Source organism: Corvus brachyrhynchos, unplaced genomic scaffold, assembly GCF_000691975.1.
Source record: "Corvus brachyrhynchos isolate BGI_N302 unplaced genomic scaffold, ASM69197v1 scaffold246, whole genome shotgun sequence".
In the NCBI taxonomy this organism is placed as follows: domain Eukaryota; kingdom Metazoa; phylum Chordata; class Aves; order Passeriformes; family Corvidae; genus Corvus; species Corvus brachyrhynchos.
Window position 1 is genome coordinate 1,462,305 of NW_008238447.1, and position 17,348 is coordinate 1,479,652.

The 17,348-nt window shown below is 39.1% G+C and overlaps 2 protein-coding genes across 8 annotated transcripts in view; one reads left to right on the top strand and one right to left on the bottom strand.

Annotated features, from left to right (window-relative positions):
• Positions 1 to 6: 6 nt before the first annotated feature.
• RECQL (RecQ like helicase) overlaps positions 7 to 17,348 on the top strand; it is a 20,659-nt gene continuing 3,317 nt past the window's right edge. The window contains exons 1-16 of one of the 7 annotated variants that reach the window (XM_017736692.1): positions 7 to 330; positions 868 to 973; positions 1,290 to 1,362; positions 2,476 to 2,673; positions 4,547 to 4,726; positions 5,257 to 5,363; positions 6,295 to 6,493; positions 7,947 to 8,113; positions 8,502 to 8,583; positions 9,641 to 9,789; positions 9,882 to 9,999; positions 10,647 to 10,785; positions 11,486 to 11,577; positions 13,336 to 13,555; positions 14,626 to 14,755; positions 14,949 to 16,267. In XM_017736692.1, coding sequence (XP_017592181.1) covers positions 1,347 to 1,362; positions 2,476 to 2,673; positions 4,547 to 4,726; positions 5,257 to 5,363; positions 6,295 to 6,493; positions 7,947 to 8,113; positions 8,502 to 8,583; positions 9,641 to 9,789; positions 9,882 to 9,999; positions 10,647 to 10,785; positions 11,486 to 11,577; positions 13,336 to 13,555; positions 14,626 to 14,755; positions 14,949 to 15,137 — 1,986 coding nt within the window. In that variant the 5' untranslated portion in view covers positions 7 to 330; positions 868 to 973; positions 1,290 to 1,346 and the 3' untranslated portion in view covers positions 15,138 to 16,267. Of the gene's footprint in view, positions 1,060 to 1,289; positions 1,363 to 2,475; positions 2,674 to 4,546; positions 4,727 to 5,256; positions 5,364 to 6,294; positions 6,494 to 7,946; positions 8,114 to 8,501; positions 8,584 to 9,640; positions 9,790 to 9,881; positions 10,000 to 10,646; positions 10,786 to 11,485; positions 11,578 to 13,335; positions 13,556 to 14,625; positions 14,756 to 14,948; positions 16,268 to 17,348 lie in introns of those variants that run through there. The other 6 variants (XM_017736694.1, XR_001862747.1, XM_008635574.2 and 3 more) reach the window with 6 other exon arrangements.
• The window catches only part of PYROXD1 (pyridine nucleotide-disulphide oxidoreductase domain 1), a 16,220-nt gene continuing 14,966 nt past the window's right edge, over positions 16,095 to 17,348 (bottom strand). Inside the window, exon 14 of the mRNA XM_017736658.1 lies at positions 16,095 to 17,252. Within this exon, the coding sequence (XP_017592147.1) occupies positions 17,004 to 17,252 (249 nt within the window). The 3' untranslated portion in view covers positions 16,095 to 17,003. The remainder of the gene's footprint in view (positions 17,253 to 17,348) is intronic.

Sequence of the window (17,348 nt, forward strand, 5' to 3'; positions counted from 1 at the left end):
GAGCCAGGCCTGAGCCCGCCGCACGGGAGGACACAGCAGCGAGGCGCGGTGGCGTCCCCTGCCTGGCCCTGGCAGTCTCTATCTCTTCATCCGTCCCGCTCCGCCCTGCATCCACCGAGGAAGTGCCTCCCTTCCCTGCACTCCCTGAGCAGGTGCTTCTTTGCCTCCCCCAGCAATCTCCTTCCCTTGCTCCATCCTGCATCGCCGAGCAGGGGCTTCCTTGCCTGCCGTCCGCAGCCTCCGTCCGTCCGTCCATCTATCCCCGCCCTGCAGCCCTACCGAGTAGGTGCTTCCGGCCTGAAAAGCACCGTGCCCGCGGCTGGCGTGTGGGTGAGGAGTGCGGAGGATATTCCAATGTATATGTTCACTATATATCTTCGTGTCTGTGTTCCATATAATAGTCACACTATATGCGTATGAATATTCCCACACTGGAGTAGGTTGCCCAGGGATGTGGTGGAGTCACCATCCCTGGAGGGGATTAAGAGGCGTCTGGATCTGGCCCTGGGTGATGCTGAAGTGTTTTATTCACACATCATTTTTAATATATATTTCCTCCTCCATTTATAGGAGCGGGGAAGATCTTTGTTATGGTGGAATTAGCTGATAGTGAGGATCTGCTGAATTTATTCCCTTTCACCTTCCATTAGACTCTGCTTCTATCTATGTAATAAATAGTTCAAAATTCAATAACAGAGAGAAAACATCAAGTTTCTTGACTTTGGTATTGTTAACGTATAATATGACGAAGATTGTTGCTCAAAAAATGAGCCAATAGATAGAATTCTATGTTCATTTCACTGATGATCTATTCAAAATCAATCCCCCTTCTCTGAACCAAACCACATTTTCACTTCCTCCTAACAGGTCCTCTAGGTCTTATGGTGGCTCCCTTTCTAAGGGGCACAACATAATGTGTTCAGACTTCTGTAAAATGGTCTTTGAAGAGATCAAAAAAGATAATGGACACTTGGTGAGTGACTGGTCTACGTTAGAGCATTCTTCTTGCAGGAAATTTATGACTTGGTCAAAATTCACTTGGATTCATTTAGAAGCCTGGTGAGTTGTGGAATTGGTTGTGAGTTTGTGTTCATCCATTTTGCAGAAGGGAGAAAGCAGTTGTCATCTAGTGGAGCTTCTTTACATAAGCAAATTAAATTAACCAGTTCTTAAACTGTTATATTAACAGCTCTGGTAATGAAGAATCTCCTGCAGTAAATTTGTTCTAAGTTGAGAAGGTTGCCTTATAAAATATATTTTAAGATATATTTATTTCATTTTCTTTTTAGTGACAGTTGCTTGGTTAAATAAGATCTCCTAAGGATAACATTCTTTAATCTCTAAAGATGACAGCTGTTGCAGGTAATCCACAATTAATATTCCATATGTTCATTTTGCTGTTGTTTAACAGACACAATCACCTGATGTTACTTATTGTTATTTATATGAATTTATGGTATGTAGAAAAGAGTTTGTGAGGTCTGTGCTATTGTACTTAAGATTTGAAGGAAAAAAATTCTTTTACTGGAAAACTTTTTATTTCTTAGGTAAAACTAACCCCAAATGCCCCATCCCTGGAAGTGTTCAAGGCCAGTTTGGATGGGGCTCTGGGCAACCTGTTCTAGTGGCAGAGGGGTTGGAACAAGATGAGCTTTAAGGTCCCTTCCAACCCAAGCTATTGTATGATGAAAATCAAGTTTGTCAAGGAAATTACTTGGTTTTCAATATTTTGAAAATGTGCTTCGTATTTTAAGATATTTGTAACTCTTTTCTGCTGAGTAGCAGTGGGCATTTAGGAAGACAACTTGTCACCATTTTGTGCCACTTGAAATGAGGATATTTTTTCCATATCACACATTTTTGTTTCCATAACCATATTACCATATCTGCTCTGGTTGGACCAAAATCTCTTGGGTTTTCTGGGTGTGGGGGAGGAAGTAATTTCTTCTTATGCTTTTCTGACCTGGCTCTGAAATAGTGATACATGCTTGGCATGCAGGCGTATGTGTTAATTATTCTTTTAAACTCTGGGGATTGGCTTCTAGAACACAATCTGCAATTCACACACATGCCTATTGGGATGGAAAGAGGCAAATTCCTGCCAAAGATTCACGTGTGTAACCTAAGCTTTTGAGGAGTGTTTCCTTCATTTTTTTCACGTGAACGATGGCTTGTGTTTGTAAAAGCATTTTCTGCTATATCCAAACCTTGTTGTTCATCAGATCCTCTTGTTCTGTGCAGGAGGGAGATCTTGGTGCATGAAACATTAGCTTTTTGCTAATGGCCCTGTTTTCAGCTCCAGAAGAATTTGACTTGCTGAGGTTAATGTTGCTTCTCACATGTAAATAAATGCTTTCTATTAACAACTTGTTTGTGTTATGCTTACGTTGGGATTGGAGTACAATTAATATAATTAAAACTGGCATCAGCACATGACTAGTCTCTACTGTGCCTTCTTCTTGCTTTTCCTTGCAGTGCTAGAGGAGGTGCTGGTGTCCATTGAGAATGAGCTGCAAGCAGTGGAGATGCAGATACAGGAGCTTGTGGATAAGCAGCAGGAACTCCTTCAAAAGAAGATGAGAGTAAAGAATCTGATAAAACAGTCCTCAGGAGACTTGGAGGCAGGTGGAAGTAAAGACACTGAAACCTCAGCTGAGGAATGGAACAAAAAAGGTTTGCAGATTCAAATTCTAATATTTTAGCAGAAAGGTGATCTAATTCAGTAGAGGAAATTGCACTTTATACAGAGTTTTGTTTGGATAATGGTATTGTCCTATTCAATTTTCATCAGCTGGCTGACATGCCAAGGTAATGGGGTAATGTTTGTACTTGTCTCACTGGATATTCCTAAATACTAATCTTGAGTTGTTCTGGGCAGAATTATCTGTTCTGTCAGAATGGCCTGTTATAACTACTTTAATTCTTTGCTTGTTGCAAAGTCATGATTTGATTTGCTCTTAGAATCCCAGAGTAAATTTTTATTACAATACTTGTATACTAAATACTTAAATTATATTGCAATACTTATCCTTGTTTGTGTAGTAAAACAAATTGCTCTGGATTTTCTCAGGATTTGAAACTGACAATTTTGCACTTAGAGTTGTTTCTTGCTGGTTTTGTGTTTCCTCTTGCTTGAGTGGGTAGGACATTGGTGGCATTTGTGATGGGTTATGTAGCCTCATTGTCTTACCAAATTAATGCGAATTAGATGGATGCCGACTGCCAAAAATAACCTAGAATACATTATTGTGGTAGAATTAGTGCAAGTGGCAAGTGCCTCGTGGTGGTGTGAGGGCTGCTGTCTTTCAAGTTAAACATTAACTGAAGTCCTGGATAGTTGGTGGTTCTTGGCCATGTTATGCCTTGCCAAATTTTACTCAGATATTTTTTTTTCTCCATTTTAATTTAATTTTCAATTTGGAAATGCCTATATCTATTGTATATATAAGCTTTTTTGTCTTTTTAAAAAATGAAATTAATGTTGTAGTTGAATCCATATTTATCTATGTGTTTGAGGAGTATTATGCAAATGTAAGAATACTGATACTTTATCATTGCAAATTATGCTATTGAAAAAATCACTTGGTTTGTGTAGTTCTATGCCTAATTCTGTCTTCCTGTGCTTTGAAAATTAGTATCTTTGCAATCAGATGCTGTGTATGCGTTGAACAAGAGCAGCAGCTAAATTTGTTCCCAGTAGAAAGCTCATGGAAGTTAGTGGGAGGCTTTTCTTGGTTTCAGAGAGCCTTGGATTTTGACTGTGCTCTTTGTAAATTTCTTTGCAATGTCACCTCAGGCCCCAGAGTTAATTCTTGCATTGCATGTGGTGTAACCCGGAGCTCCCACGGTTTTTCTGCATTTTAATTTTAATAGTACCAAAAAGATGCATCAGGAAGCATAATTTAAGTTTTTACAGTATTTCATCTTTAAAAAATGCAGTCTTTAGCTCTTTATTGAAGAAAAGAAAAACCTATTATAAGCATGTTGGGGTGGTGATTTTGGGGAAGATTAAACAACTTTTCCGCCTCCTTTTTTTTTGTTGTTTTTACAAATGCTTATTACTGATGGAATATATGGAAAAATTGTATCCCTACTCAATTATACTATTTGTAATTGCTGCATTTGTATGAGGGAAGCATTTGAGTAACTCTTGTAGGGCTCAGTGTCTGGTTTTATTTATTTTCAGGGGGGTTTCTAATTTCTAGTTAATTTTGGACTAATGAGTTAACACGATCATTAGCACTCTGAAGTTCATCTGTTTTGAGTATTTCACATTAGTTCACATCCATGTGCAATGAGAGCTTTGGTCTGGAGGTGGACTGTGTTTACAATTTGGGTTTTCAAAGGTCCACCCTAGAAAATGGTGTATCCAGACTCAGGTTGTGTGGAGCTTTTTCTGTGCCATTATTGAATCTTTAAACACTTTTCCAGATCTAAAATTGTGTTGCTGCCAGATTTAGTTATTGAATATGTAAATTACTCCTCCTTCTTACATTTTAATTTGCTTATGAAATGTGTTTGTTGAGTTGGTTTTTTCCCTTAACAGATTTTCCATGGTATGAGAAGATAAAGACTGCACTGCAGAGCAAATTTAAACTCCAGAAGTTTAGATCCCTGCAACTTGAAACAGTAAATGCTGCAATGGCAGGAAAGGATATATTTCTTGTCATGCCTACGGGTGGTGGAAAGAGCCTTTGTTACCAGTTACCAGCTGTCTGTTCTGATGGTATGGAAGGGGGGAAAAAAAAGGACATAATATAAAGAATTAGATTTATTTTCTCCCTTTTATAGTTGTTTGGAGAATGAACATTACTTGGTGTGGTTTTTGTTTGGTTGATTTGGTTTTGTTAGGTTTTTTTAATAACTCATTCAATTGCACTGGAAGTTTACTTGTTTACAAAAGCCAAATTTACCACTACCTGTCACTGCTTAGTTCTATGGTAAATCAGCACCTCATGACACAGATATCCAACTTGTTTTGTTTTGTATATCTTTATACTCTGTCTGTTGCAGCTCAGTTGTTTGTGGTCTAGACCCTGTGGGGAAGTGCATGCCATGGGCCTTTAATAAGAATTATCCCTATGGGATCTGGCACTCACGTGCCAGCTATCTAGGAGGGGAATTTGCTGCTGAGATGTAAGCTTAAGCTTACATCTGGAAGTGTCTTCAGAGCAGGGCTGACACATCAGTAAAAAGAATTAGAGGAGATTTGTGACATCTGAACTGCTCAGTTTGCACAACGATTGGTTGTTACAGGTTTCACACTGGTGATATGTCCTTTGATATCTCTCATGGAAGATCAGCTCATGGTTTTGGAACAGCTTGGTATTTCTGCAGCTTTATTAAATGCCTCAAGCAGCAAGGTATGTTTAACTTCACGTGTTTTGTGGTGTATGTGCTGATGTCTCCCCTCTGTGTAGTTACTTGTGAATGTTGAATGGATGAGAGATTTATCAGCTAATGCTGTTCTATCAACAGCCAGGAGGGTGCTGTGATATGGGCAAGGTGGTTAAGTATCTTGTGTTCATGTTTTACTGACAACAACACATGGGAACCAACACCTTCTGTGGAATAAATAGATTTCTTGGAGCTATTTAGAGGATGTGAAGTACCTTTGGCTGGTGTGTGTTGTACATTTTTACTCAGTTTCTAGACTTGAAGTAGGTGATTTTTGTCCACTACTACCATGTTGAGCAGTGCAGGCTTTTACATATAATTATTTCTCTCTTACTATAGGGTGGTGAGCTGTTTGATCCAGAGGCCAAGAAGCAACTTATTTCCCAGTCTCTTACTAGACAATTGCTTCTTTTACAGTTATTTCCTGACTAGCAGGAGGCCGTGATCATTAACTTGCATGTGACACTGGATTCGATAAGTCAAATGTGCTTGTGCCAAACTTGAAGCCTGCTTTGATGCAGAGCACTCTGAAAACTCAGTAATAAAAACCACTGTTGTGTGCAAGGAGTTATTTTACACTTGCAGTATCACAGGCATGTTTGGTACATCATAGTTTATTGGGAAAATATTGATACCACACGATGGAGCAAAGACACATATTCAACATTTTGCTTCTTCAAAGTTCCATCACAGATTTTCTAAGTATTAAAATGACCATTTTATATATCGTGATCTTCTACAAAGGCTTGTAGTGGTCAATACCGTGGAACAGTTTATCAGTCTCTGTTAATTACACCTTATGAATTGCTAATCACCTCTTAAGAGCCTTAGCACTAGGCAACCTCAGTGTGTTGTCCCAGTTTGTTACCCCCTGCTCTCTCGTTTTGTTTTGAACAGGAACATGTGAAGTGGGTCCACACAGAAATGCTGAACAGGAATTCAAAACTGAAGCTCATTTATGTGACCCCTGAGAAGATTGCAAAGAGCAAAATGTTCATGTCCAAGCTGGAGAAGGCTTATCAGGCTGGGTGCCTGGCTCGCATCGCTGTGGATGAGGTGCATTGCTGCAGTCAGTGGGGCCATGACTTCAGGCCTGGTATGCTCCTCACAAATGCCTTTTGCACGGTTCTTCAGGCATCAGTGCATAATGACTTGGGCCTGAAATAAGGCCAGCTGCTTTCTTCATGTGTTAAGTAAATTCTTAATGTGTGACAAGTACCTGTGTTAGCTCAAGGATTTTAATTTGCAAATTGTCCAGGAGCTAAGTCCCTACCAGTGATGATTTCAACATAGATTTTGCTGTCAGTATTCTGAAAAACGCCTTATTCAGCTTACTTTAATTGGAGCTTTACAAAATCAAAGGTTTTAGCTGGCATCTTTAATATGGACAATAGTTACCTTTAATCTACTGCTACATGAAAGTGTCATTCTGTACACTACTCCCTGGCACCTACGGTGAAAGAGGTAGAGCATTTTGTAAATTCATGAGGCATATTTTAATCATCTCTAAAGCAAGTGGAAACAAATGTCCTTTGCTTACAGGAAAAGAAGGTGTGCTTCAGTCTTTTTCCTCTCTTGGAGATTATAGAATATTGTTGGTTACTGTTTCTTTGTCTTTGAAAGAAAACCTGATTTGAAGCAATATTAATTGTAAAGTCACTCTTAGCGGTTTTTCTAGAAAGTGGTGCCTGAGCCAAGAGCCAGGCTAGTTCAACAGGCAGTGTGGAATTTGGATATGTACCTCTGGCTGCATTTCTGTTCTAAGGCAGCAGGTGATTGGCAGTACTGAGCCTTTAACATCTTTTATTATTACAGTCTGAGCTATGTATCCAAATTCCACATTGCTTGTTTATTAGAAAAGTTCCGTTTACTCAAAAGCCGTAAAAACAGACCTGCAAAATAACCTGAGTGTTGTTTAATACAGTGCCACACATATTTTTCTAACTTCTTAAAAATTTATATTTCCATATATTTTTGCCGTCTGAATTGTGGCTGATAATTGCAGCCTTACAGTACCTGGAGGGAGCCTAAGAGAAAACTGGGGAGGGACTTTTTAGAAGAGCCTGGAGTGACAGGCCAAGGGGGAATAGCTTCAAACTGAGAGTACATTTAGACTGGATATTAGGAAGAAATCCTTTTCTGTGAGGTGGTGAGGCATGGGAACAGTTGCCCAGAGAAGTTATGGATGCCCCATCCCTGGAGGTGTTCAAGGCCAGGTTGGATGGGGCTGTGAGCAACCTGGTGTAGTGGAAGGGAAGGTGTCCCTGCCCATGGCAGGGGGGTTGGAACGAGATGGTCTTTAAGGTGTTTTCCAACCCAAATGATTCTGTGATTGCTTCTTTAAAATTCAATTAGAAGGCATCTCTTTTGACAAGTGCAATCTGCTTGTTACTTCCTTTGGATGTGTAAACTAGTTCTGTAGTAGTTTAGCAGTAATAACATTTATTGCAGTATTACCCCATTAAATACTATCTACATGAATGTCTTTTTAAGTTTGCATTTGTGGTATGAAAAATCTTTTTCTTTCCCCTTTTTGTTTTCTTGCTTAGACTACAAGTCTCTTGGCATCTTGAAAAGACAGTTTCCCAATACTCCCTTGATTGGATTGACAGCAACAGCTACCAATCACGTTTTAAAGGATGCTCAGAACATTTTGCATGTTCAGAAGTGCATTACCTTTACTGCTTCCTTCAACCGACCCAACCTTTACTATGAGGTAGGTCTTGTTACCTGTTTTTTTGGCTGCAGTGCTGTTGTGCTGTCTCTGGGAAGGAGAGAGGCAGGCAGCAGGTTCAGACTGCTTCAACCTGTTGGAAAATATGTCCCATGATGGCAAAAAGGTTGTGAATTATTGTGTTGTGCTGTATTTTCACTCTGGCCACAGGTTTGTTTATTGTTCTTTGTGGGGAAAGCTTGCAGGTTTGTTTTGGGGTTTATTTTTCTGTGGACTTTCGAGTTGTAATCTGATTGTTCATAAAGAGAATATAGTAATTTTTTTTAAATGGCAGAAGAGTTGTGTTTATTATACTGGAAAAAGTGAAAAAAGGTTTTTGGCAGACTGTTTGCCCACTTGAACTCTGACTTGTGCATAATATATTTTTGAGGTTCGGCATAAGCCTTCAAATAACGAAGATTTCATTGAGGACATAGTTAAGACCATTAATGGAAGATACAAAGGACTGTCAGGTAAAAAGTGTCAAAAAGACACATGTTATTTTTCATAACCTTCAGCATTACAAGGATATTGGGATGTTTTCAAGTGATCTTGAAGCATGTAGAGAAATTCTGCCTTTACCATACATTAAACATCCAGCATTAGAATAAATTAAATTTATAAGATCCATACCTTGAATAATTTCTCTCTTCGTTCATTGGTGTTTAAATGTCTTTACTGCTTACTCGTATCTTCTGAAGTATTGAACTGGAATGTTGATGTCTGTAGAACAATGTTTACATAGGTAAGAATAATAGGAAGTTTTAAGATTGGAAAAGCAAAGCTCAGAAAAGGTTGTCTCTGTGTTCTTAAATCACACATTATTTAGTATCTATGTGTCAGGATACTTGTTATCTTTAACATGTTTTTTCATATTTGATCATAAGGGTCATCTGTTACTCAGTGCCCAGAATGGGTGTTATGGGGTTAATTGTAGATAAAAGCAGAACTGTAAAGGTTGGACTTGTGTAATCAATAAATTACGTAGTGGAAATAAAGAGGAGAGACATCTTTCCAAGGCAGCAGAACCCAGGTTTCTGGAGCAGCAGTCCGTCCCTGTCTCTGCTTGGAGCTCTGTGGCTGTGAGGAGCAGCTCCCTGAGCACAAACTGTGCTAAGATGATCACAAATCACATGGCTTTGTGTATAATCCCTGATTTAGCCCAGCCTGGCTAATGACAAAAAGCAGATTTAACTTAAACCTCAGGTGAGATGCCATAGATGTCATAAGGAATAGCAGCACCTCTTTATAGTAGCTTTAATAAGCATTGTCCTCCTTGAGCATTAATAGGATACTTCCATGATTCTATGGATTGGCACCTGTATTTCCTCTTTAGCCATCAGGTCCAAGCTGATAATTGAAGTTTCCTTCATGAATACCAATACCATGGACTAAACAAGCTCAAAGACTGTATAGTGTTTTTAAATTATTTCTTTTATAAGCTAATAAAACTTTCACAATTGTTTTTTAAGTATTGGGGATTGTTTGGCCTTTTTAAGGCATTACAAGACCTCTTTCACTTTTGTGCAGGAATTGTGTACTGTTTTTCTCAGAAGGATTCTGAGCAAGTTACTGTGAGTTTGCAGAAACTGGGAATCAAGGCAGGGACTTACCATGCAAACATGGATGCTAAATATAAAACCAAAGTTCATAAAGGATGGGCAACAAATCAAATCCAGGTTAAGTAAATACTGTTCATGTACTTACGTCTCATTTAAACAAATTGTGGTTTGGTACCTTGATGATTTCTTAATCTTTTTCTTTTTTCCAGGTTGTAGTGGCAACAGTTGCTTTTGGCATGGGAATTGATAAACCTGATGTGAGGTTTGTAATCCATCACTCTATGAGCAAGTCCATGGAAAACTACTACCAAGAGAGTGGACGTGCAGGTATTCTAGGAAGTGGCTTTTGTGAAGTTGCCATTTACATCCATTAAACCAGTAAAACTGTCCTTCAGTTTTCCAGGCATTTGTGCAAAGTCTCCTGGCTTTGAGATAGTTTTCAAAGGGTAAAATGACACTGCCTCTGTAAAGAGGCTGTAAATATAAACTGCATTCATGACCTGGCCTCTACTGCAGTATAACAAAGAATGTCTGGGTACCTAGACCTCCACTCTGCATTTTTTTAATTACTTGATTTTTATCACGTCTGTGGCTTACCAGAATAAGGTGACATGGATTTGACATACAATTTTTCATTTTTTTATTTTGTATAGTGACTAGGATGTATGATTTGCTCAGATTGTCTCTAGATGGTGTTTAATCACTGTATGAATTTCAGAAATACAAGTAGGATGGGGAGTCTGGAGCAGGGAATTTTAAGAATTGATCAATGTTCAGCAGCACTAAATGCCTGTTCTGGCCAATCTCCTCCTCCCCCCCCAAAAAACATTTTGTGGTGTTTTGGTTTTTTTGATCTTGTTCGTTTCAGTACTTTTTTAAAGGCAGATTTGAGTCTATGCGGAGAAAAGCTTTTCAACTTTTTGAGGGGCAATTGGTTGAGGTTTTAATTTTCTGTTCATTTTAATGCATTGCAGGTAGAGATGACCAAAAAGCTGACTGCATTTTGTATTACGGGTTCGGAGATATATTCAGAATCAGCTCAATGGTAGTGATGGAAAATGTTGGCCAAGAGAAGCTGTATGATATGGTATCTTATTGCCAAAATATGAACAAGTAAGTTACTGTGGTGGCTTGGTTGCTTAGTTTTTAAATAGGCCAACTTTGTTGGGGTTTTTAGAGGGCATTTAAAAAAAAAAAACCCAAAACAAAAGAAAAAACAGGAAACAAAACCAAAATGAACCCATCACCAAACAAAACTACCCACAAAAACAGGAATGGGCTTGCCAGCTTCAGGATTCAATTCTGGAAGTGGTTATGTTGAGGTGAAATATCTGTCAACAAACACTGTTTGGATTTCAGTCAGAGGAAATACTGGAATGCTTTGGTTTTGACTCTAAGCTAGACTGTTTAATGCTTCACCTGCTCCACTGAGCTATCTGGAATACTTCATGGAAAACAGGTATACCTGTGCTGTGGACAACTGGTGCATCCAGTAAAGCCTTTGGTGGTCTCAGTGTAACAATGAGTTCATATTCTTACCATTTTTCATTCTCTTGAAATTGCAGATTATACTTTTCCGCTTCAACCAAACTGTTCCTACACCAGTGTTAAATCATTATTCCTATTGGCACAGCTGATAGGGAATACTGGTGTTGCAGTATTTGTTCTCTGATTTTTCCTGTGATAATTCTTCATGCTTGTTTTGAGATCTGAGCTGTCCCTAGGGACCTTTTTTGCCATTTTCATGACGTATAACAGAGGTGTTATAAATTCACTTGTGTTCTATAGCCTCCCTCTGCTCTCTGCTCTTTAGGTGTCGCCGGGTGCTCATAGCCCACCACTTTGATGAAGTGTGGGATTCTGCAAACTGCAACAGAATGTGTGATAACTGCTGTAGAGAGAATGGTAGGTAAAGGACAGAGAACATAGGAAAAGTTGATTTAAAGAAACACCTTGTGTAGAAAAACTATAAGCAAATTTTGGGATCTGTGCTTGTATTACTGACTGTTTTCAAGGTGCAGATTTGTTATGGACATCAGTTTTTGGTGGCCTGCTGTTGCCAAGTTCAGGGTGTTTAGCAGGATACTTCCTTGTTTGGCTTTTTGCCTGAGGTTGGACACTTTGGTATTTTTCAGGCTCAGCTGTTCACCTGTTCCCAAAAGAAAAGCTGGGGCAAGGGGGAGATTGGCTTACCTGTTTTAAAAGGATTCTGGTTGTGTCAGGTTTTGTTTCAGGATTTTTTTGGGTGTGAAAGCTTTATTGAGAAGGAGCCCCTGCATGTCATACTGTCACACTCAGGCTCTGAGGAAGGTACAGTTTGCACGGCCTCTCACAACTTGCCTGGAAAAATCCCTGAGGATTTCAGGGCTGCACGCTCATGAGATGTTCCTGTGTCAGGACTGCACATGACAGGTGTGCAGAACAACTGAGCACTCTAATTCAAGGTTTTGCTTGTGATTTCAGAAAGCTGAAAGACTCAGAAGATGAACAAAGCATCTATTGTTGCACTTAAAAAGTGAGTGCTGTGACTTGAACATGGGAAACCCCATGGAAAGCAAGAAAGCTCTGAAAGAGCTGAGAGAAAGTTGGTCTTGGGCATCTCTAAAGGTTGCACAAAATCACCTTAAATCTTACTGAGGACCAACTAGGTGAATTCTTGTAATATGTGGAAAATACTGTCTCCTCATAACACATATCTGTTGCAAAAAGCATTTGGATAATACAGTGATCAACACTTGAAAAAACTTAGGAACAATTCTGTATTCAAAGCTGTTCTCATAACGATTTTATTTCCCTCTATGTTTCTGGGGTGTAAAGCAGACAAACCAAAATTTAACTTTTTTTCATTATACAGTTTTATTGTATAATAAAAGTCTTTTTGCAAAATCTTGCAAGTAACAATGTCTTGTTATCTCCTAATTAGAAATGGGGCTTAGCTGAAATGTACTCTGGGATCAGAGTTTGGGAAGAGTATGGAGCTGGCTTGTCCCCAAGGCTTGCAGGAGCCCTGTGATGAAATGAAGTTGAAATATATCCTGTTTACTTCTTCACCTCTAGGGCCTTTTGATACTTAAGCAAGCTCTAAGGAAACTTAGCAGTAGTACTTGTTTTACAGTACTTAATCCTTAGTGTCAGTCAGTTGAGGTAATTCTGTGCCATGATCTGATCATTATGTACTACGTTGATGAGTTGGTGCTCAGAATTGTTATTGATCATGAAGCTAATTATTATAATGTAATTATTGCTTTTTATGTCTGTCTCATTTTGTCCATATCTGTCTTGAGAGAAGAAATGTCTCACAGTCTTCACCTCTTCTGTGCTCTCTAATCTTTTCATAATAAACACTGTGGGTGAGGAAAAGGAATCCAGTTCTAGAGTGACATAGTAGCTACATTGCAAATTTTATGCTTTGAAATAATTTCTGGTTTTTAACATTAAATACAAGTATAAATGTTTGTCAGATGGGAGTTTCAATAATGGAGAAAAATATGTGAGTATACATATATCCTGATTTGACAGAAGAAAAGTTACCACTTTATTTGTTAAGTTAGTATAAAAGCAAAACAAAAAAAGTATTGCTATTATACAGCACAAAGATATGTATTAATAGCTATATATAACTACAAAGAACTTTCTATTTAGTTCCTTTACTTTTACTTGCAGCATGTGAGAAGATGGATGTAACAGGATACTGCAGGGATCTAATCAAGATCATTGAGCAAGCTGACAGCATGAGTGAGAAACTCACCCCACTGAAATTGATTGATGCCTGGTCTGGGAAAGGTGTGTCCAAATTCAGGGTGCCTGAACTTACTCCACCCAAGCACCCTCGAGAGGAGCTGGAGAGAATTATTGCCCATTTATTGCTGCAGCAGTATCTGAAGTATGTAAGACAACTATTTTGTTTTCTTTGTTTTGGTTTTTTAACATTCAGTAGTCATTTTTCTTTGCTCTCTTGTAACTTCTGTATAACACTAATGGATGCATTCTGTATTCTTGTTTTTATTTCAGATGCATTTAATGTATTCTTAAAAATGCTTCAAATATTGCTCTATTTCTATTTCAAAAGTTGGAGGAACATTTGACATGCTGCATCTTGTGCAATTTTAAAAAGCTAGGGTCTTCTATATTCAGATAGAACGTTTAAATCTGCAGCAGGATTCATTTTGGAGAAGCCTGCAGTTTATACAGATCTCACTCACATTCCATGCATAAGGAAGGCAAAAGCCCATATAATGTCTAAGTCAGGAAAGACTGGCTAATGTGTAAAATGCTACTCAAAAATTTTAAGAAAGTATAGTAAAATAACAGTGCTGCCTCTGTAAGCTGTCTGTGTGCTATGTGTTTTGTCTTCTCATACAATTTTATACATTCAAGAATATCTACAAATGACCTAATCCCTTTATTTTGTCTTAATTTTTCTTTGCATCTCTCCATACAGCTGACTTTTTTTTTATATTACTAAGAGGGTGAGCAGATGACTTATTAGATCTTTTTTCCTTTTCCTCCACGTGTTTCAAGAGATTGACCAAGTGCATGTCTGAACGTTTTTGTGTGTTTAAAGGTCCACAAACTGAATTGTGATAAGTGTTGGCCAGAGTAGCTCTAAATCAACCGAGTGCCTGCTTGGATAGGTAAAGCAGAATGAAGCTGCTGTTTGGAACATCCATCAGAATGGATTATGTGAAGGGTTATGTGTCCCTTTCAATATGGGAAGAGTTGTTGAGATCAAAGCAGGCTGCCCAGGGAAGTGGTGAAGTCACCATTCCTGGGAGTGTTCACAAAACATGTGGATATGGCACTTGAGGACATGTTTAGTGGCGGTGCTGGCTTGATGGTTGGACTTGATCTTGGAGGTCTTTTCTAACCTTAATGATTCTATGATTTTTTCCCCCTGCATAGTCTGGCCTCTGTCTCCAGCCTTCCCTTGTAACACTGATTTAATTCATGCAGGGAGGATTTCAGCTTCACAGCCTTTGCTACAATATCCTACCTGAAGGTGGGACCGAAAGCCCGGCTGCTGAAAAATGACGGACACGTGATCACCATAGAAGGGATAACAAACGGGAAAAGTGTTTTCAAGGTATTTAGATCTGTACTGGTTTGCTATATAGATATCTTCTCCATTAGAGCTTAATTTAATTATTTGGTATCTGCTCAAAATATGTTTTGTAGTAATGCAGTCAACCTCATAAATATCTTCTCTCTTATGTGGGAACATGGAAAAAGAAGGAAAACAATGTTAGAATTTTAATTGAAGTCTTTATATCTTACAGGTCAAACCATCCCAGTCTTCAAATTTGAAAGGAAGCAGAGAAAATGCCCAGACTGTATCAAAGACTGTCCAAGATTCAGTGGTGAAGAAATCACAGGAACATAAACGGCCCAGCTGTGGTCCTAACTTAAAAGCAAAGAAGCCTAAGCTTCAGGCAGGTGGAAATGACCAACCAGTAGTTATTGACTGAGTGTCACAGACTACAATTTAGGATCTAATCATGGTTGCTGCTCCATGGACAATGCAGTGTGTAAGTTCAGTTTGTGCTTTAGTAATGGTATTTTTATTTAATAAACACTGAACAGGGAACAAATATTCTTAAAAACTGTCAAATCTAGAAGGAGGCTAGTAGTAAAGGAAAAAGTGTTTCCTATCAAAATAATTGGTGCATATCTTAGGATACATCAATGATTACAAAACCTGTATTAAACCATGTTGCTTTTTTAACTCTTTTGGAAGTGTACTATATAGTAACACTATGGCAGGATCATGCCTTCTGGGATGGACTTCCAGAGGTTTCCAGACTTCCTTCCTGTGGGAGTCTCCACCCACTACTCCTGTGAGAGTCATCTTGAAGTTTCCCTCCTTTGCAGCCCAGGACTGTGGTGGTCCTTAGCTCTGCAGTGTCTCTGGAGACCCTGTCACCTCCTGTTCCTTCTGCCTGCTGTGCAGGTGACTCTCCTCCTTCACCAGTGACTCCACTGCAGCCACAGCACAGCTTCCCCAGGGTGGCTGCTGTCACCAGTCCCAGGGAGTGACATCGAACAGCCAGAGACTGGGATGCTGCTGCATCCTTCCTCTGGAGCCCTGGCTGGGTCAAAGCTGCTGCTCTGCCAGGGCTGGTTGGCCCAGCCCATGTGGGCATTGCCACCTCTGCAGTTCTGAGCAAGGACATGTGTCCCTACACCCACTGTGGTATATTTGAGTGAAATACTGTATTTATGAGTGAAATATTATGTGTATTTGTCCCTTTGAAATGTCTGTTGCTTTTAGAATTAGATTTCTCTAGCTTGTTATTCAGATAGAAATTTATAACTTCCGTGCTTTGCAAAAGTACCTAAATTTAGGTTTACAAACAAGACAACCTGCCAGCCTGGGAAAAACTCAACAGCTACTGCTGCTTGCAAGCATTCTCAGGTACACATGCTGAGTGCTATATTCAATTTTATTTACTTACTTTTAACATCTTTGCAGCCAAAGATCAAAAAGGCAAGTTCAGTTTCACTAACAAACACAAGTTCTGGCTGGTTGCATTTTGGTTCTTCTCCCTTCCTCCCCCAACACTTACGTGTATAACAAATAAAAAACAAGTATCATTAAGAACATGCTCTTCATCTTTATTTTTCTGATAAAATTGTGACAGTGACTAAAGCCTATAGTCTTTCACCCATCCTTGAGCTAAAGACCTTTGCCAAAAATTGAATTAATTTAGTTAAAAACAGTCATTCTCAAAAAAATGTAAGTGATTTGTCTGGGAGAAGTCTCAATCTGTACTGCCAACTCTGCATTGAGTGGAGTACAATAAATTCTTCCCAATTTGACCCTAAATAAATAGCAACTCCCATGTAGCAACGGTAGAACAAAATCAAAGCCAGGATGAAACAGCTGCTGTCCAAGGCTGGCACTGTGCAAAATAGTGCAGCTCTACCCCAACACCCGGACAGCTGAAGGGACAAGCAGTTAAAAAGCTGCTCTCAACTGCCATCTCATCCTGGCTTTCATTGTGCAAAGCTTGTGTTCTGTACTTAACTGAGTAGAAAATACATTTATTTCAGAAGTAAACTTATGGGGGGGGAAAAAAAAAGGCATAAGGCCTTATATTTGCAACCCACATTCCAGGTACTAAGAGCTCTGAGCACCCTCTGCCCTAAAACTGTTCTCTGTTCATCTGAGCCAGCTCAACAGAGATTAGCTGGTACCTGTGTCAGTATTTTGGCAAGATCAACCCAAAATCTTGCCAGAGAATTGCATTTATCCCTCATTTCTGGTAATCCTGAGAAAACAGTTTTCTAAGATGTATTACTTGGTATCTTTCAAAATGGGAATGGGGTATTGTTCAATCAAAATAATCTTCTATATCAATATCTGGATTTAGAAGATCTTCACCATAGGCTGAAAGATCCATTCGATTTAAAATTAAGTTTTCAAAGGTTTCTTCCAAGTCCGTTTCACCAATCAGCACAGCTCCCATCATTCGGCCATTCTGCATCACCACTTTCACATACTCGTGTCCCTTGGTACATCTCAGCATCAGCTCATGGTCTGAGCCTAAGCCCTGGGCATTGTACTTTCCCAAAACCACCACCTAACAGAAGGAAAGGGGAAAAGAAAAAGCTCTCATAAGAGCATTGCAGTGGCTTTTAGCATTTCTGTTGCTAACACTTCTAGGCCTCAAAAGTGA